This window comes from Elgaria multicarinata, chromosome 3 (genome assembly GCF_023053635.1).
Source record: "Elgaria multicarinata webbii isolate HBS135686 ecotype San Diego chromosome 3, rElgMul1.1.pri, whole genome shotgun sequence".
In the NCBI taxonomy this organism is placed as follows: Eukaryota; Metazoa; Chordata; class Lepidosauria; order Squamata; family Anguidae; genus Elgaria; species Elgaria multicarinata.
In genome coordinates this window covers 156,179,846-156,204,354 of record NC_086173.1, presented here as the reverse complement: position 1 = coordinate 156,204,354, position 24,509 = coordinate 156,179,846, and the positions used below count along the sequence as shown (strand labels likewise).

At 47.5% G+C, this 24,509-nt stretch overlaps 2 protein-coding genes across 2 annotated transcripts; both read left to right on the top strand.

The window, feature by feature from the left end:
• Positions 1-1,888: 1,888 nt before the first annotated feature.
• Positions 1,889-8,015, top strand: LOC134396169 (zinc finger and SCAN domain-containing protein 31-like). Its single transcript, XM_063122568.1, has 3 exons — positions 1,889-2,772; positions 4,436-4,568; positions 6,895-8,015. Exons 1-3 carry the CDS (start codon positions 1,975-1,977, stop codon positions 7,974-7,976), a joined length of 2,013 nt encoding a protein of 670 aa, XP_062978638.1. The 5' UTR covers positions 1,889-1,974; the 3' UTR covers positions 7,977-8,015.
• A 7,515-nt stretch (positions 8,016-15,530) lies between these two features.
• LOC134395602 (zinc finger protein 397-like) lies at positions 15,531-22,247 on the top strand. The gene is made up of 4 exons (XM_063121761.1): positions 15,531-16,328; positions 17,423-17,555; positions 19,850-20,347; positions 21,595-22,247. Exons 1-4 carry the CDS (start codon positions 15,531-15,533, stop codon positions 22,245-22,247), a joined length of 2,082 nt encoding a protein of 693 aa, XP_062977831.1.
• Positions 22,248-24,509: the final 2,262 nt, after the last annotated feature.

The window sequence follows — 24,509 nt, the reverse complement described above, 5'->3', positions numbered from 1 at the left end:
CAACTAACAACTCTATTTGCAGAAGAGCAAAATGCACTTGTTGATGTGACTTGTGATGGTTCACTGAAATCATTTTTCAAAGAATATACTGTAGACTGGACCAATTCTGGGTGAAGGTTTTTCCTGATTATAAGAAGTTACGTGAAAAAGCTTTGAAACATCTAGTTCCCTTTTGTTCCACATAGCTTTGTGAACAAACATTTTTGACATTTTGTTATATGAAGAACAAGCATAGAAATCGGCTTGATGTTGATCCAGATTTGAGATTAAAAGTAGGAAATATTGAACTGGATGTGGAAGGGATTGTTCGGGACAAAAAGAGGCATGATTTCTCCCATCACATTTAGGTTTAGTAGCTGCTAGACAAGTCATAATTTGTTCAATTGTAAACTAGACGTTAGTAAAATTAAATTCGTCTTCATATTCCTAACTAAATCATTGTCATTTTTGTGGGGTAATATCACAAATATCACAAATTTTATGGTCTGTTTTTTAGTATACCTAAAATCCTTTGCTTATTAGGGGCTACCACTTATTTTTTCCAAAAAATTGCTTCACACACGTAACTACCATAGAGATAACAAAATTTTCAAAAGTAGGGGGTCCATGGCTTGGCATTTGAAAATCAAGGGGTCCACAGTGTAATGGAAGTCTGAGTTAATCAGTCCTTCCCCAGGGTCTTTTCCCCAATTGCTCCCGCCCAAAGAACCAGTACTTCCTTGGAATAAAACACACCAACACCCGAAGTAACCAAGATAAAAGGTTTATTGTAAAAAGACAGCTACTAAATAGGCACTTGGTCGGTAGCAGCTATAGACAGGTACATAAAACAGAACATAAGAGGGAATGGGGGTAGGGAATGGATAAAACAGATACAAGTCAGACAGACCCACCCATAAATCCATTCATACAAGAACCGACAGTCAGTCCACTAAATTTCCCTTCCCTGGTCAAACCGACCAACTTGCCTTTAGAGAAACCAGCTCACAGCCAAAGTACGGCTTCCTAACGCTCTCCCAGTTCCCTAACCGGGCAACCATAGACATCCATAGCCTCGGGGCTAAAGACGAACCCCCAGCCTAATCCCATCAGCTTTTATCTGTTTGTCTCCTAATGAGGGAGTCGGTTCTTTCTTCTCACACAAAGCCCAATTAGCCCAGGCAGGAGATAACCTCCAGGTGTGAAGCCTCAGCCTGACCTCGGTAAGTTTAACTCCCACTTTCCCACATACCAAAAGCTGGGTCCTGGCGCCAGTTTGCACCATAAACAAGCTGGCCAGATTCCTCCCATAAACATATCAAGTTAATCTTTCCTCTATCTATCACCACTATGGTTTACTGCCTAACAGGAAGACAAGGTTTATTACCTGCAAGAAAACACAAATTACTTCGGGAACAACTGTATTCTAGGACCTAATACCTTTTACAACTTTCCCAGTCCTTCACACACAGTACTTAGCTCATTGGTAACCACTGCACTATACCATTCAGAGAGTTTTAAATCTCCCTCTTCCTCCAAGCTCCTTGAAATTGGAAATCTAGCCCAGCATGAAGTTGCAGGCTCTGTAAATCATAGAATCATAGAATCATAGAATAGCAGAGTTGGAAGGGGCCTACAAGGCCATCGAGTCCAACCCCCTGCTCAATGCAGGAATCCACCCTAAAGCATCCCTGACAGATGGTTGTCCAGCTGCCTCTTGAATGCCTCTAGTGTGGGAGAGCCCACAACCTCCCTAGGTAGGTAAATCCACAAATACTGTTTTTCATAGCTGACATGCAGTACTCTCATCTGAATTTTACTTTGTATATCAATTTTTCTTCTCTAAGGCCTAAAACGTCGGAGACGCTTGCGTGCTGTTTCTTAAAGAGAGCTGACATTTGGCAAGAGATCGATGGATTGATGGTGGGGAGTGAATTAACTCAAAGAAAATCCCTCAAAGTCTGAATGGTTTGCGCCTTGTGTTTCAACTGAGCAATGGAGACCTTGAGTTTGGAGGTGAACATGTCTGTGGAAGAGGGGGAAGCCCACATGGCCCAGATGAAAAGTGGGGAGCAGAGCGCTCCCACGGTCAAACTGTGGGCAGATTTTGAGGGGGGGAAAGCCCCACGAATGGTACGTGTAGGCAGTATTGGAGAATTGCAGACCCCAGCACCTCCACGGCTGGTGAAATGTGAACCGCAAGAGGGGCTGCAGGAACGGTGGGACGCCCAGTGGCAGGAGTTCCTGCGGACGCTGCAGGCCCCTCACTCAGGATGGGGGAACACGCAGGCGCCTGAGGAGCCCAGACCCTGGGACGACGCCAAGGCTTTCCTGGCCTCCTTCGAGCAAGTGGCGTCGGCGTGCCGGTGGCCTCGGGACAAGTGGGTGGCCCTCCTCCTGCCGGCCCTCAGCGGAGAAGCCGAGCAGGCCTTCAGCGGCCTCAGTGGCCTTGACCGAGGAGACTACGAGAAGGTGAAGGCGGCCATCTTGGAAGGGGAGGCCATCTTGCGGGAGAAGCAACGCCAGCACTTCCGGCAATTCTGCTACCAGGCCACGGAGGGGCCGAGGGGTGTCCACGGCCGACTGCGGGAACTGTGCTGCCGGTGGCTGAGAGCCGAGAGGCACTCGAAGGAGGAGATCCTGGAGCTGCTGATCCTGGAGCAGTTCCTGAGCGTCCTGCCCCAGGAAATGCAGGGCTGGGTGAGGGAACGGGGCCCGGAGTCCTGCGCCCAGGCCGTGCTCCTGGCCGAGGAGTTCCTGGCGAAGCAGAGCACGGTGAAAGAGGAAGGAGAGGTGAGGACTCCCAGAGGGAGGGGTGCTGAGGAGACAGCTGATTCCCCCCACTTCTGCCTCTCTGCACTGGTGAGAACCTCATGGAGCTCAGTGTTGTCCGAATGGGGCCAATGCCAAAGAGGCTCTGTTGTGATCACCATATTAACCTAGAGGCTTTTTGAGGTAGTGTGTAATAGGATTATGGTGTACTGCTAGGTTAACACTGGCATGGAGGAAGATCTAGTCATAAGAACCTGCTTTCTAAAGTTGGGCTGCTGCTGTCAGTCTCTAAGGTACCCTAAATAGTATTAATTAAGAAGAGAGAAAAAAGCTTTCCAGGGCATTGTGCTCTATATCCCATACAGCAGAGTTAGGGTGACCATATGAAAATGAGGACATGGCTCCTGTACCTTTAACAGTTTTTATTGAAAAGGGAATTTCTTCAGGGGTCATTTGTATGTATGAAGAACCTGGTGAAATTTCCTCTTCATCACCGCAGTTAAAGCTGCAGGTGCTCCGCCCTCTTTTAAATCTGGTCACTCTAGTATAGCTCCAGCACTTTAACTGTGGTGATGAAAAGGAAATTTCACCAGGTTCCCCATATATACAAACGACACCTGCTGAAATTCCCTTTTCTATGCCATTGTTAAAGATACAGGAGCCCTGTCCTCCTTTTCATATGGTCACCCTAGCAGAGTTATTTTGAATAGAGAACACAGCACCCCTCAAAAGAAGTCTTCCCGAAAAAGATTGGGTTTAATGACTTCATAATGCCTTTTCAGGGCACTTTTTGAAGTAGTTTCTCCTATTATTTCCATTTTTGTGCCTCCCTCTTTTGCCCCCCTTCCTCTGCCCCAGGCTGGCATTGTTGGGCCATGTAAGGTTTAGGGGCTCATTATTGACCCAAAGCCCCTCCAAATTGCTACTGGAGACAGGGCTGCTCTGGGCGTGATGGAGCCCTGGGCAAAGTACACTCTGCTGAGCCCTTGCAGGCTTACCTGTCACCTGGTAGCAGCCAGTGGAAGAGTTGTGTGGCTGAGGGCTGCCATTTTAATTTCCCATCATGCCCCAGAGCTACACTACAAAAGAGCCTAAGCCAGTTGTCAGCTGGCCCCTGCCAGGTTGCTGGGCCCTGGCAATTGCCCATGGATTCCAGGTGCTGATGCCGGCTCTAATGGGAGAGCCAGTACGGTGTAGTGGCTAAAGTGTTGGACTGGGAGTCGGCAGATCCGGGTTCTAGTCCCCACTCGACCATGGAAACCCTCTGGGTGACTTTGAGCCAGTCACGGACTCTCAGCCCAACCGACCTCACAGGCTTGTTGTTGGGAGGATAAAATGGAGAGGAGGAGGATTATATACACCACCTTGGGTTCCTTGGAGGAAAAAAGGCGGGATGTAAACGTAATAAATAAATACATAATGGGAGCTGCTTCTTCTCCTCCTTCCCTAGGCCAGCCCCCTTGCCTGTCCTCTCTGCTCCCCTCCCTCCATCATTTGGACCAATCCAACGAGAGCAGCTCCAGCACCCCGCCGCACCCGCCCTATGTCTCTTGTCTGGGTTCCTGAAATCTGCAACTCGCTTTGTTTATGTGAATTCTCCATTGAGGAGGTCCTAAGTTTCTGCATGACAGGGGTGGGTGGGGTGTATTGCTGGCCTTGAATGGTTTTCTTGTTGCCGTTCCAGAGTCCGTGGCCTTTGGGGGTGGCAGCAACTGGGAATGCTTCTGAGGGAGGCCAGGTTCCACCACCAGTTGGCTGGCTAAGGCAAGTGGGTGAGGAGCCCAAGCAGGAAGAAGAGGAAGAGGAGAGCTCTTTGGGTAAGAACGTAAGAAGGGCCACGCTGGATCAGACCGAGGGTCCATCTTGTCCAGCACTCTGTTCACACAGTGGCCAAGCAGCCATCGGCCAGGGATGAACAAGCAGGACATGGTGCAGCAGCACTCTCCCACCCATGTTCCCCAGCAACTGGTGCACACAGGCTTATTGCCTCGAATACTGGAGATAGCACACAACCATCAGGGCTAGTAGCCATTGCTAGCCTTCGCCTCCAGGAATTTATCCAACCCCCTTTTAAAGCCATCCAGATTGGTGGCCATCACGACATCTTGTGGGAGTGAGTTCCATAATTTAACTATGCGCTGTGTGAAGAAGTCCTTCCCTTTTATTTGTCCTGGATCTCCCACCAATCAGTTCCATGGGAAGACCCCTTTGGGTTCTAGTATTTTGAGAGAGGGAGAAAAATGTCTCCCTGTCCACATTCTCCACACCATGCATAATTTTGTACACCTCTATCATGTCTCCCCTTAGCCTCCTTTTTTCCAAGCTAAACAATCCCAGCTGTTGTAACCTTCCCTCAGAGGGGAGATGCTCCAGCCCCTTAACCACTTTACTTGCACTTCTCCCAGCTCCATCATATCCCTTTTTAGGTGTGGTAACTAGAGCTGTACACAGTATTCCAAGTGTGGTCGCACCATAGATTTGTATAAAGGCAGTCTGATACTGGCCGTTTTATTCTCAATGCCTGTTCTTATAATGCCTGACATGGAGTTTGCCTTCTCTACAGCAGCCGCACACTGGGTAGACATTCTATTGCAGGATGTCATGACACTTAAACACACACACACACCCCTTCAGCCTTTTAACCAGTGTCTCCAATGTCAGTGGGGCAGTGAATCCTCTTTGGGTTTCAATCAGCACTCTAAAGAAGATATCTAAACACCTTGGATAGGCCGTGTCATCTGTTGCTCTTCCTTTTCACCACCACTGTTGACTAGGCCAGAGCGAGAGGCAAGTGAACAAGCAGGCTGCAGTGGTGAAGTCAAGGGACAGCTCCAGCCATGCCTACTTTTGACGCCCGCCCTGGGCCACCTTTTCCTCTAAAATTATGCTGCTAAAATTCAAGAAAGCTGGCGGCGTAGGGGTGGAAACAGGAGTAGTTGTGTGTCTGCGGCGTCTAGTTCTAGTACTGAAAACAAATCCCAACGTGGATGGGTTAGATAGGATTGCTTGCTGTCAAGAGAAAAGTAGACGACACATGCTCAGAGGCACTGTCTTCTTTCACAATGTATTCCTGAACTCAATAGGATTTCATAGAGTCATAGAATAGTAGAGTTGGAAGGGGCCTACAACGCCATCGAGTCCAACAACCCGCTCAATGCAGGAATCCACCCTAAAGCATCCCTGACAGATGGTTGTCCAGCTGCCTCTTGAAGGCCTCTAGTGTGGGAGAGGCCACGACCTACCTAGGTAACTGGTTCCATTTTTGTACTGCTCTAACCATCAGGAAGTTTTTCCTGATGTCCAGCTGGAATCTGGCTTCTTGTAGCTTGAGCCCATTATTCCATGTCCTGCACTCTGGGAGGATCGAGAAGAGATCCTGGCCCTCCTCTGTGTGCAGGGCTGGATTTACGTACAAGCTAAACAAGCTATAACTTAGGGCCTCACATTACGATGGGCGTTGCGTTAGAAAGAAAGAAAGAAAAAAGTTTACCACATTGCCACAAGGAAACCATAAACATCATACAAAATGAAGACCTCTTCAGAAGGGGGAATAGTGTTATGTGTTTGACAAACTCCTAAATAAAGAATGTGCTCATATATAACTTGCATTTTAATACCTGTATTACACGACTATCAAATTCCATTTAATTGTACAGCCCGTGTTTTGCATTTAAATTTTTTATTTGTTGAAGAGGGAAGGGCCTCACTCATGTTATAGCTTAGGGCCACAAAAACTTTAAATCCGGCCCTCCTCTGTGTGACCACCTTTCAAGTACTCGAAGAGTGCTATCATGTCTCCCCTCAGCCTTCTCTTCTCCAGGCTAAACATGCCCAGTTCCTTCAGTCTCTCTTCATAGGGCTTTCTTTCCAGACCCCTGTTCATCCCGGTTGCCCTCTTCTGAACACGCTCCAGCTTGTCTGCGTCCTTCTGGAGCACAGAACTGGACGCAATACTCAAGATGAGGCCTAACCAGGGCCGAATAGTGGGGAACCAGTACCTGGTGCGATTTGGAAGCTATACTTCTATTAATGCAGCCCAAAATAGCATTTGCTTTCTTTATAGCCACATCACACAAATTTCTTTGATACGTGTGTTTGGAAAATTACACAAAGCAGGGCACATGACTCTGTTTATTCCCTCAGGTGATGGGCAGGTGCATGTGTACCAAGCGGATAATCTTCAGACGGGCGGCCCTGAGGCACCAGAAAGAGACATCGCATCCCAGTATTGCAACGAGGAAACAAATCTTGGAAGTCAGGAGGGACCGCAGAGGAAGCGGACGGCCTCAAAAAGGAAGCGTGTGGACGAAGCTGTTCCTGTTGGCAAAAGTCAGTCTGATCAAGCGGAGACCCAGGCTGGCCATAAAATGCATCGTTGTCACTGTGGAAAGAGCTTCCGATGGATCTCCAACTTTAAGGTCCACGAGAGAATTCACACTGGCGAGAAGCCGTACAAGTGTTCAGAATGTGGCATCGGTTTCCGTAAATCTACACAACTTAAGGCCCATGAGGGTGTTCACACTGGAGAGGTCCCCTTTCGTTGCTCAATGTGTCAAAAAAGTTTCACCAGCAGCTCCAACCTCATCGCCCATGAGAGGATCCACACCGGGGAGAAACCGTATCAGTGTACATACTGCGGGAAAAGCTTCCGTCAGAAAGGAACCCTCACGACGCATGAGAAAATCCACATGGGAGAGAAACCTTTTAAATGTTTGGTGTGTGGGAAGAATTTCCGCCAGAAGGGAACCCTCACCACGCATGAAAAGATCCACCTGGGCGAGAAGCCATACAAGTGTTCGGATTGCGGGAAAAACTTCCGCACTTCCACGGACCTGAGGGTGCATGAACGCATCCACACCGGAGTGAAGCCGTATCGGTGCTCTGTGTGCCAGAAAAGCTTCACCGACGGCTCAAACCTCATCACCCACGAGCGCATTCACACGGGAGTGAAACCGTATAGGTGCACGCGCTGTGGGAAAAGCTTCTGTCAGAAGTCGGGCCTGATGATCCACGAAGGGGTGCACACGGGAGTTAAACCCTACAGGCACTCGGCATCTCAGAAGGTTTTAATTGAAGGCTTGAAGCTCAGTGCAAAAGAGGAAACAAAACCTAGAGAGAAGTCACACACGAGCGTCGATTGTGGGGAAAGCATCAGTGGTCTCAGGAAGGGTCGAGCAGAAAGTAACTCTGAATCTACTGGTAGATCTCTGGGTGATGTACAGTAGATCCAAAGGGTTTTGGTCTCCCAATTGTTTAAGTATAGCAGCAACAAAAAGGCCACACACACACACACACACACACACACAGAGAGAGAGAGAGAGAGAGAGAGAGAGAGAGAGAGAGAGAGAGAGAGAGAGAGAGAGAGAGAGAGAGAGAGAGAGAGAGAGAGAGAGACTGCTGAAATAAAGCTTGGGGTAACCAGGGATAGATTTCTGTGTGGAAGGTACTCAAAACAAATTCTTTGGCTCGGGAGTCTTGAATTCTAGGTGTATGACTTTTGCAACTGGCTCTAGATGGTGACTCTTGGGGTTCTAGCATGAAACAAAAATAGATCCCGCAAGCCTAGCGTTTGATGTAGGGCACATAACAGGAGAGAAACCACATACTCGTGGGAGAATTAACTATGATGGATTCACGGGACTGGGTTCAGGCAGGGTGTCTTCCTTCGGATGCAGGAGAGAAGCCCCAGTGTATGCGTTACGATTTTGGAGAACGCTCAGCCATAAAGGCCTGCACCTTGGCCATTTGAGAAGTCGTATCAGTGCCTCCTGGCTGGGAACCTTCTGGCATAGCTCAGCCTGGGGGGGTATGCAGGAGAGTTCATTCTGGAGGGACACTGAGGAAGCCTGAAGATGAAGATTAAATTTTATGAACTCGTGCTGACTCTCCAACAAGCTTAAATCGGGGGCAATTTGTCAGAGGCTGCATGCTGGGTGTGGGTGGGGCCAAAGCCAGTGATGGGCAGGGCCAAACCCAAAAGTGAGTGAGGCCACTCCTTTTCTTTCTCTTTCTGACACTCCTCTCTCTCTTTCTCTGACACCCCCTTCTCTCTCTGACACCTCTCTCTCTCTCTCTCTCTCTGACACTCCCTTCTCTTTCTCTCTCTGGCACCCCTTCTCTCTCTCTCTCTCTCTCTCTCTCTCTCTCTCTCTCTCTGACACTCCCTTCTCTTTCTCTCTCTCTCTCTCTGACACCTCTCTCTCTCTCTCTCTCTCTCTCTCTCTCTCTCTCTGACACTCCCTTCTCTTTCTCTCTCTGGCACCCCTTCTCTCTCTCTCTCTCTCTCTCTCTCTCTCTCTCTCTGAGACAATCCCTTCTCTTTCTCTCTCTCTCTCTCTCTGACACCTCTCTCTCTCTCTCTCTCTCTCTGACACTCCCTTCTCTTTCTCTGGCACTCCTTCTCTCTCTCTCTCTGACACTCCCTTCTCTCTCTCTCTCTCTCTCTCTGACACCCCTTTCTCTCTCTGACACTCCCTCCTTGTTCTATCTCTGATGCCCCTTTTCTCTCTAACACCCCCTTCTCTTTCTCTCTCGACTCCCCTTCTCTCTCTGGCACCCCCTTCTCTCTCTCTCTCTGAGACACCCCTTCTTTTTCTCTCTCTTTTTGACACCCCTTTCTCTCTCTGACTCCCTCTCTCTGAGACACCCCTTCTCTTTCTCTCTCTCTGACACCCCTTTCTCTCTGAGACACCCTTCTCTTTCTCTGACACCCCTTTCTCTCTCTGACATTCCCCTTCCAACTCTGCTATTCTATGATTCTAGATTCTGACTCCCCTTCTCTCTCTCTCTGTCACCCCCTTTTCATTCTTTGACATCCATTCTCTTTCTTGTTCTTGCTTCTTTCTCTCTCTCTCTGACACCCCTTCTATTTATCTCTTTCTCTGACACCCATTCTCTTTCTTGCTCTTTCTCTGACACTTCTCTCTCTCTCTCTGGCACTTCTCTTTCTCTGACACCCTCTTATCTCTCCCTTCCTCCCTGTTCCTCTCCACTCAGTGGCCTACTGGATGAGGAGCTCTGAACTGATCACCCACAGAGGCCTCTTTTCTACTACAGCCAATGTGCGTGGCAGTTGCTAGGGAGTGCTTATGCCACTCACTTACCCCCACACACATAATCTTGAATTTCTGGCAAGGAGGGGGATCTCAAGTATGAAACCAGTGTATATGATTCCCTCATGTGTACTTCAAAACCTTTGTAATAAATATGGTGTCTTAAACGTGGGGCCTGATCCAGCCAGGACCCACACTAACAAGATTCAAAGGTACCAATATAACTTCAGTCCACTTGTGTGAAAGAATGAGACAGTGTCTTGATGGAAAATGGATGCAGATAATAAAAGCAAAGAAAAGTTTACATATACCCTTCAACTGGTTGATCACAATCCCCTCAACTGGTGTCGTATTGGTTCCTTGGGTGTCGCAGGTGTCACCCAGGGGCTGCTTTCCTGAGCAGGAGGCAGTTTTCCCCCTCTCAGGTGAGAACAGGAAGTAGGCCAAACTAGCCAGCATTTTATCGGGCTTTTCTCACTTAGTTAAAGATTGCCACAAGACATCCACACAACATTCCCTTCACCAAGGAGTGAAAGGAACTTGTGGTAGTGAATCCCACAATTTAACTCTGCGCTGTGTGAAGAACTCCTTCCTTTGATCTGTCCTGAATCTCCCACCAATCAGCGTCATGGGATGACCCCTTTGGGTTCTAGTATTATGGAAGAGGGAGAAAAATGTCTCCCTGTCCACATTCTCCACACCAGGCATAATTTTGTACACCTCACTCACCTTTTCTTCGAAGCAAAACAGCCCTAAACATTGTAACCTTCTCTCACAGGGGAGATGCTCCAGCCCCTGGATCATTTCAGTTGCCCTTTTTTGCCCTTTTCCCAACTCTACGATATCCTTCTAGATGTGCAGTGACCAGAACTGTACACAGCATTACACATGTGGTGGGGCCATAGATTTGTATGCAGGCAATGTGATCTGAGGCATGAGAAGGACTTTGAACATTCAAAACGGCTACATGAAATTATTCTGTTTGGTACAACCATGTGTACCATCAGTGTACAGCACCATGTACACTGATGGTGCTATATAAATGAATAAATAATAATAATACAACCTACCCCCAAGCACCACTGTTAAGAAGTTCACATAATCTATAGGGAAGGCTTCCAAACAGAGGCGGCCGATGTCACGACACAGGCTCTGAACACCAGGCCTGGCCGCGGCTACTCCCTGCTCAAGCCAAGCACCACCGCTTGATACACCTGAGGCAAGGGATAAAAAACCACCTTCCTCCAAACTATGTGGAGAAAGGGGTTAAATGGAGAAGGATTTCAATATATAAAATAAAACACTGTGAGTTATACGTGCTGAGGTGAATGATTGTCAGAGTGGGTGCTAAATGTGTAAACTTCAGATGATAAATGCCAAACAGACACGTGGGATTTTTGTGGTGGTTAAAAACAAAATAATTAAAATTTATTTTTAAAAGTTCACAAGCTTTGTTTCAAATAAAACATTTAAAAACCTTTTTTGAAACCTTTCATCCAATCCTTTCACTCATTCACATACACGCTTTCTTTTCCCTCACACAATCACTCCTGAGCTTTCTTTATTATCAGTATTGATTAATATACATCAACTATGTGCACACCACACTCCAAAGACACCACTCTCTATTCTGACCCTCAAATTTCCCAGAACTTAAGTACCCTAAACACAGAGAGCACTAAAGACTCTTAAGACAGCCTTCCTCAACCTGGGGCGCTCCAGATGTGTTGGACTGCACCTCCCAGAATGCCCCAGCCAGTCGAGCTGGCTGGGGCATTCTGGGAGTTGTAGTCCAACACATCTGGAGTGCCCCAGGTTGAGGATGGCTGCTCTAAGAGTACCTAAAAAGTCTCCCTCAATCCCCTCAGTCCTTCCCTTATATATCACTCCTCCCCCTCCCAAGACATTCTAACTCCGCCCACTCAGGCCAACATTCTAAACTCACCACAGACTTACAAACTGCAGACATACATTTGGGAACTGACTTGTGGGGTGTAACGCCACAGCCGGTTCCTCCGATGTCAGTGGGGCGGTGAATCCGCTCCAGGTTTCAGCCAGAACTCTGAAGGAGCTGTCCAAGGTGCTGAACCCGCTTTCCTGGAAAGGGTTCAGCACCTTGGGTAGCTCCGTTACGGCTACGGCTGAAACCCGGAGCGGATTCACAACCCTACTGACTTTGGAACCATTAGCCTCCAAGGGACATGAAATTCAAGACCCGTCCAACCCTCCACCAGGGAATCAGCTGAGAGGTGACAGATGCAGAGGTTAAAATCACTGAGTTCTCATCTGATTCCTAGAGAGGGCTGGAAAGATGGAAAAAAAGGGGGGATGCACTGCAAACCTATGCAGACCCTCTCTAACTCCGCCTGATTTATTTAGAATTTCACACAGTGCTTCCTATGCACTTCCACCACTCTTTACCCGCAGATGAGAAATCCCAATCAGAACCGGAAATGAAGGATCTTCCTTTTCCCTTTTTAAAAAAACAAACTCTTTGCAGTAAAAACAGATGAGAGAACCCACTTCCTGCCTCCCCCTCTTTCTTCCCCATGGTGGGAAAGTGGCTTTTGAATGTCTTTCTGGAGCAGCAGGGAAGATAAATAAATAAAATAAGGAGCTGCTGTGAAGGCAGCTTGTGGTGCAGTGTCCAGCAGGGAAAGGTGAGTTTAAAGGGGCATTTTTAAAAAAATATTTTTTTGGAGAGGGGAAAGGGACTCAAATTGTGGGCCAGCTAGAAAATGAAGCAGCATTGCCAATCATGAGAAAACAGTAAGGTGTTGTGCTTCTCTAAACCGGCCCTCCTGCAAACAAAAACTAAGTGAAAGCGCCAGGAAATACATTCGTTCTTTAATTCAGAAGATATTAAAGTCCGATGTACAACTGAAGCCGGAATACTTATTTATTTATTACATTTCTATACCGCCCAATAGCCGGAGCTCTCTGGGCGGTTCACAAAAATTAAAAACATTCAAAGTATAAAACAACCGTATAAAACCGTAATATAAAATACAATATAAAAGCTCAACCAGATCAAAACAGCAGCAATGCAAAATTACAAATTTAAAACACCAAGTTGAAATTTATAGACTGTTAAAATGCTGGGAGAATAAAAAGGTCTTCACCTGGCGTCTAAAAGCATATAATGTAGGTGCCAAGCGAACCTCCAGGGTGCCACAGCAGAGAAGGCCCCCCTCCTGGTAGCCACCTGCCTCACTTCCTTTGGCAGGGGCTACTTCCTTTGGGGTTTAATGGACGAGCAGATGAAAAAAGAACTATGGGACTTCATTCTTATACCTGGTAACGACAGCGAGATTATTATATGCACAAAAATGGAAAGACTCAATAATATTGCCTACGATGGATGAAAGATGGTGGAACTGGCGGGGATGGCAAAACTTACGTCAATAATTAGAGAAAAAGTTGACAGTTACGTTTTTGACCGAACGGAAGCCTCTTATAGACTTGCTGCGGAGAAAATCGGCTGTGGAGAAAATCAGAAGTCTATCTTAACTTTGTATGTTTTTCTATGTTTTTTTTGTTTCTTTGTGTGTTTTTCTCTCTCTTTTCTTTGTTTGTTTGTTTCTCTTTCTTTTGTACTGTGTGTTTGTAAGTCCGATGTGATTTAAAATAATTTTTTTAAAAATATTTATTTATTTATTTATTTATTACATTTTTATACCGCCCAATAGCCGAAGCTCTCTGGGCGGGTCACAAAAATTAAAACCATCGTAAAACAACCAACAGGTTAAAAACACAAATACAAAATACAGTATAAAAAGCACAACCAGGATAAAACCACGCAGCAAAGTTGATATAAGGTTAAAATACAGAGTTAAAACAGTATAATTTAAATTTAAGTTAAAATTAAGTGTTAAAATACTGAGTGAATAAAAAGGTCTTCAGCTGGCGACGAAAGGAGTACAGTGTAGGCGCCAGGCGGACCTCTCTGGGGAGCTCATTCCACAACCGGGGTGCCACAGCGGAGAAGGCCCTCCTCCTAGTAGCCAAATATCAAAAAAGAAGAAAGAAATACATATGTGGTTGCAAACCACAAAACTGAGCCTGTAGCTCCAACTGCAGCAGTTAGCCGCTCATCTCCATGTAATGAAAAGCGTCACTGTTTTTTGGATTTTATTTATTTCATTTCATTTCATTTCATTTCTATACCGCCCAATAGCTGAAGCTCTCTGGGCGGTTCGCAAAAATTAAAACCACGAAGAGCATAATAAAACAACCAACAATTTAAAAACACAAATACAAAATACAATATAAAAAGCATAGAGGCATAGGAGTATGCTGGTATTTTCCCCCTTCACGGGTCAGTTGGCAAGCTTCAGTTGCCACCTTAAAAAGAAAGAAGAAAAGAAATGCATTTCTAGCCAGGCCTCGGCACTTTAGCAGTTTTCCTATCAGAATAAAACTCATCTGTTGAATGCCTGCTTGTCATGTGGCGCTTCCAGACACGGGAGGCTAACTAGGAAAACATATTGGCAACTGGTAAATGCCCAGGGAGCTTTGGCTATGGTGGTATAGAAATGTTGTTGTTGTTGTTATTATTATTATTTATTTATTTATTTATTTATTTATATAGCACCATCAGTGTACATGGTGCTGTACAGAGTAAAACAATAAAATAGCAAAACCCTGCCGCATAGGCTTACATTCTAATAGAATGTAATAGAATTGTTGCTGTTGTTATTATTACTACAATCCTTGGTGCACTTCATGGTACAGTTTTGCCCTAAAGGGGAAATCTAATATTTAAGGGAATTACTTTTTTCTGCATGAGCATTTTTCCTGTCACCATCCTCATAGGTAAGGTTTTCATCCACCGCAGACAGGGTCTTTGGAGTGGTGGCTCTCTGTTTCCAAAATCTCTCCCCCCCACCACCCACGGGAAACCCTGCCAGAACCACGTCATTTATTCCTTTGAAATGGCAGGAAATACACTGCTGTTTCTCCAAGACTTTTGAGTCTTGCGTTTAAGGGGCTGGTTCTTGATGAGCTATATACCATCTGTGCTTCATATAGTTTTACCAATCACTGCATTGTTTTGAATGCTGTTGCCAGCCGCTTGGCGGACTATTAGTCAAAAAGTGCAATATAAATTGTAGTAATAGCAATAACATTAATAGTAGTGACAAGAACGCCCCTTGCTTATGTCATTCCTCTGCCTGAAATATGAGGATAATAATGTTGGCCTGCCTTACAGGGCTGTTGTAAGAATTCTTGAGGTAATGCCTATGAACTGTTTTGAACACTTGAAGAATATTCTCTAAATGCTAAGGCAGGAGCTGCCCTTTTGTACTGTGCCATTCTGTTTAGGGCAAGGCTTGCTAGACTGTAACTTCCATTATCCCTGACCATTGGGCATACTGGCTGGAGTTGATGGGAACTGGAATCCAGCAACATCGGAAAGGCCGTTGATTCCCCACCCTTGGTTTTATAGAGTATGCGCCAAGCTCCCTGCACTTGGAAAGCTAGCCTATCAGGAAGCTCCAGACACTACATAAAGGCAGGAAGATTGGTTGCTTCAGCTGAAGTGTGATGTTCTCATCTGAATATTCTCTCATATATATATTTCCCTCTTAGGAAAAGCTGGCTGCACTTAATAGGAAGCTCCTGATTTGTCCTAGAGGGTTGTCATTGGACTGAATTTGGAGAGTGACTTTACCCAAAGAAAATCTGTCACAGGCTGGACGTCCCTCCTTGTGTCTGAACTGAGCGATGGAGACCTTGAGTGTGGAGGTGAACATGTCTGTGGAAGAGGGGGAAGCCCACATGGCCCAGATGAAAAGTGGGGAGCTGAGCGCTCCCACGGTCAAACTGTGGATGGACCTGGAGGGAGCAAAAGCCCCACGTGGCATTCATGTAGAGGCAGTTAAGGATTTGCAGACCGCAGCACCTCCACAGCAGGTGAAATGTGAACCGCAAGAGGGGCTGCAGGAACGGTGGGATGCCCAGTGGCAGGAGTTCCTGCGGACGCTGCAGGCCCCTCACCCAGGATGGGGGAACACGCAGGCGCCTGAGGAGCCCAGGCCCTGGGATGATGCCAAGGCTTTCCTGGCCTCCTTCGAGCAAGTGGCGTCGGCGTGCCAGTGGCCTCAGGACAAGTGGGTGGCCCTCCTCCTGCCGGCCCTCAACGGAGAAGCCGAGCAGGCCTTCAGCGGCCTCAGTGGCCTTGACCGAGGAGACTATGAGAAGGTGAAGGCGGCCATCTTGGAAGGGGAGGCCATCTTGCGGGAGAGGCAGCGCCAGCACTTCCGGCAGCTCCGCTATCGGGCCACGGAGGGGCCGAGAGGCGTCCACGGCCGACTGCGGGAACTGTGCTGCCGGTGGCTGAGAGCCGAGAGGCACTCGAAGGAGGAGATCCTGGAGCTGCTGATCCTGGAGCAGTTCCTGACCGTCCTGCCCCAGGAAATGCAGGGCTGGGTGAGGGAACGGGGCCCGGAGTCCTGCGCCCAGGCCGTGCTCCTGGCCGAGGAGTTCCTGGCGAAGCAGAGCACGGTGAAAGAGGAAGGAGAGGTGAGGACTCCCAGAGGGAGGGGTGCTGAGGAGACAGCTGATTCCCCCCACTTCTGCCTCTCTGCACTGGTAACCTCAGTTGTCTGAAGGGGGCCAATGCCAAAGAGGCTCTGCTGCCACCACCATTAAATTTTTTTGTAGCTAGCCAAAAATTGCATTGTAGTAGAATCGGCCTGAGTTAAGTTGGCATGGGGGAATAATTGAAACTGGCCTTTATTTATTTATTTATTTAGTAAAACATTTATTATTATTATTATTATTATTATTATTATTATTATTCATACATCAATACAATAACAAAAAAACAACATAATACATAAATGTAGAATAACCTTAATAACATTTTCTAATTTAATGTGTTAACATAATCATACTTAACATAAAAGTGCACACACACCCCCACCCCGGGATCTATTCCTGTTTCCAGAATCTCATTGTTTCTTCTGGAGGTGGTTTCCCCTTAGATAGAACGTATTCTAGGAACGGTTTCCATATTCCCTCAAAATCATTCGTTTTTGTTATTCCTCTTCTTACTTTTATATTACATGTTAATATATCATTAATAGCAATATCCCTTATCTCTTTATACCAATCTTCAATATGATAATCCCCTTGAACCTTCCAGTTCCTAGATATGATTAACCTTGCTGCCGTCAGCAAATTCGTCATCAATTCTTTTGTCTCTTTATTACAATTTAATTCTCCATATAATGATAACAATGCCACTATGGGTGTCTCTTCAATCTCCATTCCTACAATTTCTTTTATCTCATTAAACACCATTTTCCATAATTTTTGAACAAATTCACATTCCCACCACATATGTCAGTACATTCCTTTTTTTTTGACACCCTCTCCAACAATTTGCTGAGTTCAGCTTATTTATTTTATTTAATCTCACCGGGGTTAGTAATTAAAACATTTGTATCCTGCCCTGTATCACTAGGATCTCTGGGCGGCGTACAGATAAAATCACATAACAATATAAAACAGTAAGTCTATGCAGCAAAAACCAAATTAAACCATTAATCAAGCTAAAACCAGATTATCCTTTGCTTTGAACATTTGCTTGCTTCTTTTCACTGCGGTTTCAGGTGTCAAGGCCTTTGGGGCTTGGGGCAGCTGCGGCTTCCTCTGAGGCCAGCCAAGTTCGGTCCTTGGGAACCTGGAAGAGGCACCTTTGCAAGGCAGCCAAGCCAGCGAGGAAAGGACATGCAAACTCAGTGGGTAAGGCTATGTTGCATCAGAATAGTTGAAGGCTATAAAATCTTTTTTTAAAAAAATTCCAATAGTTTAAAACGGGACCATTTCTATTGTTATCTGACTCCCCTTAAATTATGCCTTTTCCGTGCTCAGCCCCCCTCCCCCCCCCCAATTCTCAATGACCAGGATCTCGTCTCGATCCTCCCAGAGTGCAGGACACGGAATAACGGGCTTAAGTTAAAGGAAGCCAAATTCCAGCTGGACATCAGGAAAAACTTCCTGACGGTTAGAGCAGTGCGACAATGGAATCAGTTACCTAGGGAGGTTGTGGGCTCTCCCACACTAGAGGCCTTCAAGAGGCAGCTGGACAACCATCTGTCAGGGATGCTTTAGGGTGGATTCCTGCATTGAGCAGGGGGTTGGACTAGATGGCCTTGTAGTACCCTTCCAACTCTGCTATTCTATGATTCTATGACTCTCCTAAGGTTTAGTTACCGGCAGAAAGAGCTTTAAGCTAAACTTTGCTGGTATTTTTTTTTAGTTTTGGACATGCCCCTTTTGCCTTTGGCTACGCCCACCACTGGGATGCGGCCCCCGAGAGCTTCTCTGAAATTGAATTTGGGCCTCGGACTGAAAGAGGTTCCCCACTCCTGGTCTACTCTGAAGTGTGAGTAAATCTGGATCCAACCCTATGTATTTTATCATATTTGGACCCTGCCTTTCTTCTCTGATGGGACTCGGCGTACAGAGCCGGCTTCGAGGGTCGGCATGGTTGGGCTCCTGACAAGGACCCACTGTCTAGCGCCCCCTGGAGTTGCTCCTCCTCTTCACCATGGCAACCTGGTTGTCCACCTGCCTCTTGCTCTGGCCCAGACAGTGGTGGTGGTGAGGAGGAGGAGCAGGAGACGCCAAGGCCTACATGCTCCCTGGCTCTCTGCCTGTCAACCAACCAAGTGGGAGCGAGGAGGAGGAGGAGGAATTGCAGCTGGTGACAATAGCAGGAAGAAGGGAGCCAGTGTGGTGTAGTGGCTAAGGTGTTGGACTGGGAGTCAGGAGATCCATGTTCTAGTCCCTACTCAGCCATGGAAACCCACTGGGTGACTTTGGGCCAGTCATACACTCTCAGCCCAACCCACCTCACAGGGTTGTTGTTGTGAGGATAAAATGGAGAGGATTATGCATGCCACCTTCCTTGGAGGAGAAAGGCAGGCTATAAATGCAATAAAATAAATAAAGAAATAAATAAGGTAGACTCACCAATGGGGTGGGCCCATTGAGGGTGTCTTGCCAAAAGGCCCTCAAAAAACTGGAGCCAGCATTGGCAGCATACGGTCCGTGCGATTCCTTGGTGGTCTCCCATCCGGGAGCTGAGCAGACAATGAACCTGCTTAGCTTCAGCAAACGGGCTGCATCTTTCTTGTGGCTTAGACCATGCCTTGAATTCTTTTCTATAAAAACCTCTGTGATTTCTTTTGGGCTCATCTGTACGATAAAGAATGACTCAGGTGCCAATCGTTTTATTGCCTTTCTTTTAGAATTCTGATTTATGGTGTCTTACTGTATTGGGCAGCCTTTTATTTATTTATTTTTATTTTATTTATTATTGCGTTTCTATCCCGCCTTTTTTCCTCCCAAGGAACCCGAGGCGGCGTACATAATCCTCCTCCTCTCCGTTTTTATCCTCACAACAACAACCCTGTGAGGTAGGCTGGGCTGAGAGTCTGTGACAGGCCCAAAGTCACCCAACAGGTTTCCATGGCCGAGTGGGGACTAGAACCCGGATCTCCCGACTCCCAGTCCGACACTCTAGCCACTACACCACACTGGTGTACATCTTATGCTGGTCATGGCTTCTGTTGTTATTTTTCTTTTAATGTCCCTTGATTATTAAGTTTGAAAAAGAGATTAAGGGTGCAACCCTATGCATGTTTAGAGGGCAAAAAAAGTCCTGCAACTCCCAGCAGGCCCCAACCAGCTGGGGCATGCTAGAAGTTGTAGGACTTCCCCCCCCCCCCCTCATCTAAACATTCATAGGATTACGCCATAAGGCATGACACTATTTTTATTTATTTATTTGTTTTTACTGTACTTTTAAACCATCCAGTAATCAAAACGCTCTGGGCGGTGTACAATACACTAAAAACATAATACAAGCATTAAAATGGGGCGGCGGGGGGTGGAATGCAGAATAAAACCAAGCAGCAAAGAATAAAACCATTGCAACATCATAAAACCAAATTCGAACCCACAGCAGAATGGAGTATGAAAAGCACTAAAAGCAGTTCTGGAAAAAACCACCGCTCTGCTTATTCCTTCAGGTGACAGGCAGATACAGGAGAACAAGGTGGAGAATCTTCGTCGGGGAGCTTCTGAGCTGTTGGCAAAGGAGAAGGACTTATTGCAAACAGGCAACATCTTCCAGTATTATAAGGAAGCCAAAATACTTGGGGTTCAGCCAGAGTCACCGAATGAACAGGGAAAGGTTGCGGAGAAGAGTGCAACGGAACTCCTTTCCTATTGGGGAGGGGGCTCTCAAAGAAAAGGGACCACAGCCCAAGAGAATATCCTGCGGGGTGAAAGCGAAAGGATGCCCGGTGACCTGGGAGGATGCCCCAGGTGGAACTCAGACATTAAGGTCGTTCACACTGTCAGAAAACCAGGGGAAGTGCGAGACCAAGAGGAAACCTCCGTCAAAAGCTCAAACCTTGACACAAATGAGAGAACCCACCTGGGAGAGAAGCTGCATAAATGCGCCTATGGTGGGAGGAGCTTCTGCCATAGCGCAGGCCTCACAGCACATGAGAGAATCCACACCGGTGAGAAAATACGTCTGTGTAGGGTCGTAAACAGCACTCGCTGAGCACGGGGATTCCATAGCGTTTCTGCCAGGAGTGCAGAACCTGAGGTCTGGAGGCCAAATCCAGCCTGGCCACGATTCCAATCTGGTCTTCTGGGGTTCCCCACATGGCCAAACCCAGTCGTTTGATGGTTTCCTGGCTTTATATGGGTTTCCCCCCCCCCCCCTTCTAAAAGGTTGAAATGCCTTTTCCTAAAGCTTAGTTACAGGCAGTAAGAGCTTTAAGCTAAAATAGGCTGGTACGTTTGGCCCCGCCCCTACTGCCTTTGGTTCCACCCACGACTGGAGTGCAGCCCCCGAGACCTTCTCTGAAATTGAATTTGGGCCTCGGACTGAAAGAGGTTCCCCACCCATGGTCTATTCTGAAGTGTGGGTAAATCTGGATCTAACTCTATGTATTTATTATATTTGGACCCTGCCTTTCTTCTCTGATGGGACTCGGCATACAGAGCCGGCTTCAAGGGTCGGCATGGTGGGGCTCCTGACAAGGACCCACTCTCTAGCGCCCCCTGGAGTTGCTCCTCCTCTTCACCATGGCAACCTGGTTGTCCACCTGCCTCTTGCTCTGGCCCAGACAGTGGTGGTGGTGAGGAGGAGATGCCATGGCTTACGTGCTCCCTTCCTGTCAACCAACCAAGTGGGAGCAATGTTGATGAGGAAGAGGAGGAGGAGGAGCAATTGCAACTGGTGACAATAGCAGGAAGAAGGTAGACTCACCGATGGAGCTGGGCCCAGCCGGAATCTGGCTTCCTGTCACTTGAGCCCATTATTCTGTGTCCTGCAGTCTGGGACAATCAAGACGGTGTAGATCAGGATGTGCTAAACCTCAGGCAAAATCCAGCCTTCTGGAGTTCCCCAACTGACCACACCCCTTTCCCTGGCCATGCCCCTTTCCCTTGACCATGCCCCTTTCTCCTGACCACCAATCATTTGGTGGTTTCCTAGTTTTTGCATGGTTTCCCCCCCTCTCTCGAAGATTGAGATGCTCAGTTACTGGCAGTAGGAGCTGGGAGCTATAGTTTGCTGGTTTATTTAGTATTTTGGCCCTACCCCTTGGCTTTTGGCCCAGTCCGTCATTGCAAAATGCGGCCCCCGAGAGGCTCTCTGGAACTGAATTTGGCCCTCGGGCTGTAAGAGGTTCAACACCTCTGGTGAAAATTGACAAGGAATTTACATCCAGATTCTCTCTCTCTTTTATATATCTAGGAGTGTTTGAAAATGAGGGGTATCGTCTTCAGCAGGAAGCACGGGCGCACCTGGAGCTGAGAGACGCCTCGCTGAGAAGAGGCAAAGTTCTTCGGTATGGCGAAGAGGGAGCGAGGCTTGGAGGACAGCAGGGGAGTAAGCCAGAGAGGAGCACGGACGGAGTCCTTCCCAGTAAGGGCGGTACCTCTGGGTGGGAAGAAGGCAAAGGCCACCCAAGGCTCCACCACTGCCCCTGCGGACGGAGCTTTAAGCACCGCTGCAACCTGAAGGCCCACGAGAGAACCCACACCGGAGAGAGGCCGCACAAGTGTTCAGACTGCGGGAGGAGTTTTGGCAAGGGCTCGACCCTCCGGGCGCACGTGCGGACTCACACCGGAGAGAAGCCGTACATGTGCTCGGCGTGCGGGAAAAGGTTCACGACCAGGTCGGGCCTCCTGACCCACGAGCGGATCCACACGGGCGAGAGGCCCTACAAGTGCTCGGCCTGTGGGAGGAGCTTCATTCAGAAGTCGTGTCTTCTGGCCCACGAGATCAGCCACCGAGGGGAGAAGTCGTACACGTGCGCCGACTGCGGAAAGAACTTTGGGCACAGCTCAGGCCTGCGGGTCCACAGGAGGATCCACACAGGAGGCAGAACCGTGGAACATCTCTGACTGTGAGGACCGCCATGGAGGGAGCTGCAGAGCCTTGGAGCCCCCTAAAACACTGTGTGGAACTTTAGGCCTGGGGGCGGTCAGATCTGGCCCATCTGCGGTCACAATCCCGCCCTCCGGGATTCCCCAGTTGGCCATGTCCCCTCCCCTGGAACCTGCCCCTTTTCACAATAACCAATCCTGGCAGTAAGAGTTCTCAACAAAAATATGCTGGTATTTTGGATCCAGCCCCCGTTTGCCCTCAGCCCTGCCCACCACTTCTCCGAAATGGAATTCGGTCCTCAGGTTGAAAGAGGTGCCACGTTCCTGCCCTAAAAGCCTTGCCCCCAACTACATGATCAGTGGGATTTAGTGGTGTTCCCCTCATTGGACTATTCCACATTAGAATCCTCATATCTGATGTCAGAGAGAACATTTCTAGCTTGCAGCCTTCCTACACGAGGCTTTTCTTGTGCACTGGTGATTGCCCACTCATGGCAGTTTGTGGCTCCTTTACACAACTCCATCATCCTCCAGCGCCTCTCCCATGCTTGGCAACCGTTATTGCAGGTTTCTTTAGAACGAGAAAAGTCTGGCATATCCTGAATGCCGCTATGAAATGCCCCTCGTATTTGCACAATTCCGCTACACCGCAGCGCCGTCTAGAGGCTGTATAGTGAAACATACGGCAGAGAAAGAAACCCCCCGGAAAAAAGCACCTGTAAAAGAGCCGATCTTAATCCTGCAAAGAATCTGGAAGCAGAACCCCCGGGATAAAAGCTTCATGTAGAAATGCCCCCAGCCTTTCCGCCTGACATACTAGCTTACTATATGCAGGGAGTATTTAGGGGGGCAAGCTAGAATATCAGAAAGAAATCAAGCATCAGAAAGAAATCTGCAATGGGGTGGTACAGTCCATAGAATCATAAAATCATAGAATAGTAGAATTGGAAGGGACCTTTAAGGCCATCGAGGCCAACCCCCTGCTCAATGCAGGAATCCACCACAAAGCATCCCTGACTCTTGAAAGCCTCTAGGGTGGGAGAGCCCACAACCTCCCTACGTAACTGGTTCCATTGTCGTACTACTCTAATAGTCAGGAAGTTTTTCCTGATGTCCAGCCGGAATCTGGCTTCCTGTAACTTGACCCCGTTATTCCGTGTCCTGCACTCTGGGAGGATCGAGAAGAGATCCTGGCCCTCCTCTGTGGGACAACCTTTTAAGTATTTGAAGAGTGCTATCAGGTCTCCCCTCAGCCTTCTCTTACCCAGGATAAACATGCCCAGTTCTCTCAGTCTCTCCTCATAGGGCTTTGTTTCCAGACCCCTGTATGAGTGTGCTCCACGCAATCCTGCTAATCATGCAGAGGGAGCCTTAAGTACCTAAATTGTGACACATGAGAGGAAAACCTTTAAAATATAGGCGGGAAGAGAAAGTGTGTGTTTGTGCAGGGCAGGCCCTAGGATAAAGAGGGTCCTAGGCGAGGAGCGCCTTTAGTGCCCCCCCCTTGGTCAGCCAGAGGGATTATGGGCCCTGGTGCAGGCATGATGTTGGGGGCCCTGTTGCCACAAGGACCCGTGCATATGTCTCCAAAGCTGTGAGCCACGTATGAGAATTAATGCATGCATTGACTACCTCTGAGAACTCCTGCCTGCATAGGGTGGCCATCTGGAAAGGAGGACAGGGCTCCTGCACCTTTAACTGTTGTGATGAAGGGGGAATTTCACCAGGTTCCCCATATATACAAATGACACCTGCTGAAATTCCCTTTTCTATGCAACTGCTAAAGATACAGGAGCCCTGTCCTCCTTTTCATAGGATCACCCTACTGCAGACATTTTGCATGTCAAGAAGCCTAGTGTTTTCCCCGATATGCTACTTGTCTATATGCACAGGATTTTAAAAATAATTTAAAGATTTGGATGGAAGAGTATTCAGAGACATGAATAGTCGGTAGTAGGATGTTTCTGATATAGATTTACCCCTTCTGTAATAACCAGGCCTTGCAATAATTGGCCATTTATTTATTTATTTATTTATTGGAGAAGCTGGACACAAGAAATCTCATGTTCAGCAACCCCTGCCCCTGGCCCAATGAATGTAGAAAGAGAGTGGGGAGTATGTAGTTGGCGTTATTTTGAATTCTCATATATAGTATATTATATGCTTTTTTTCAGTTTCAGCTCATTGATATACATCTCTTTATTTATATTGTAAAAAATATTATCTCTCTTTTCTCACTCATGGTGGTTTTTCTAGATGGCCATGGTGGGCTTTGACAAG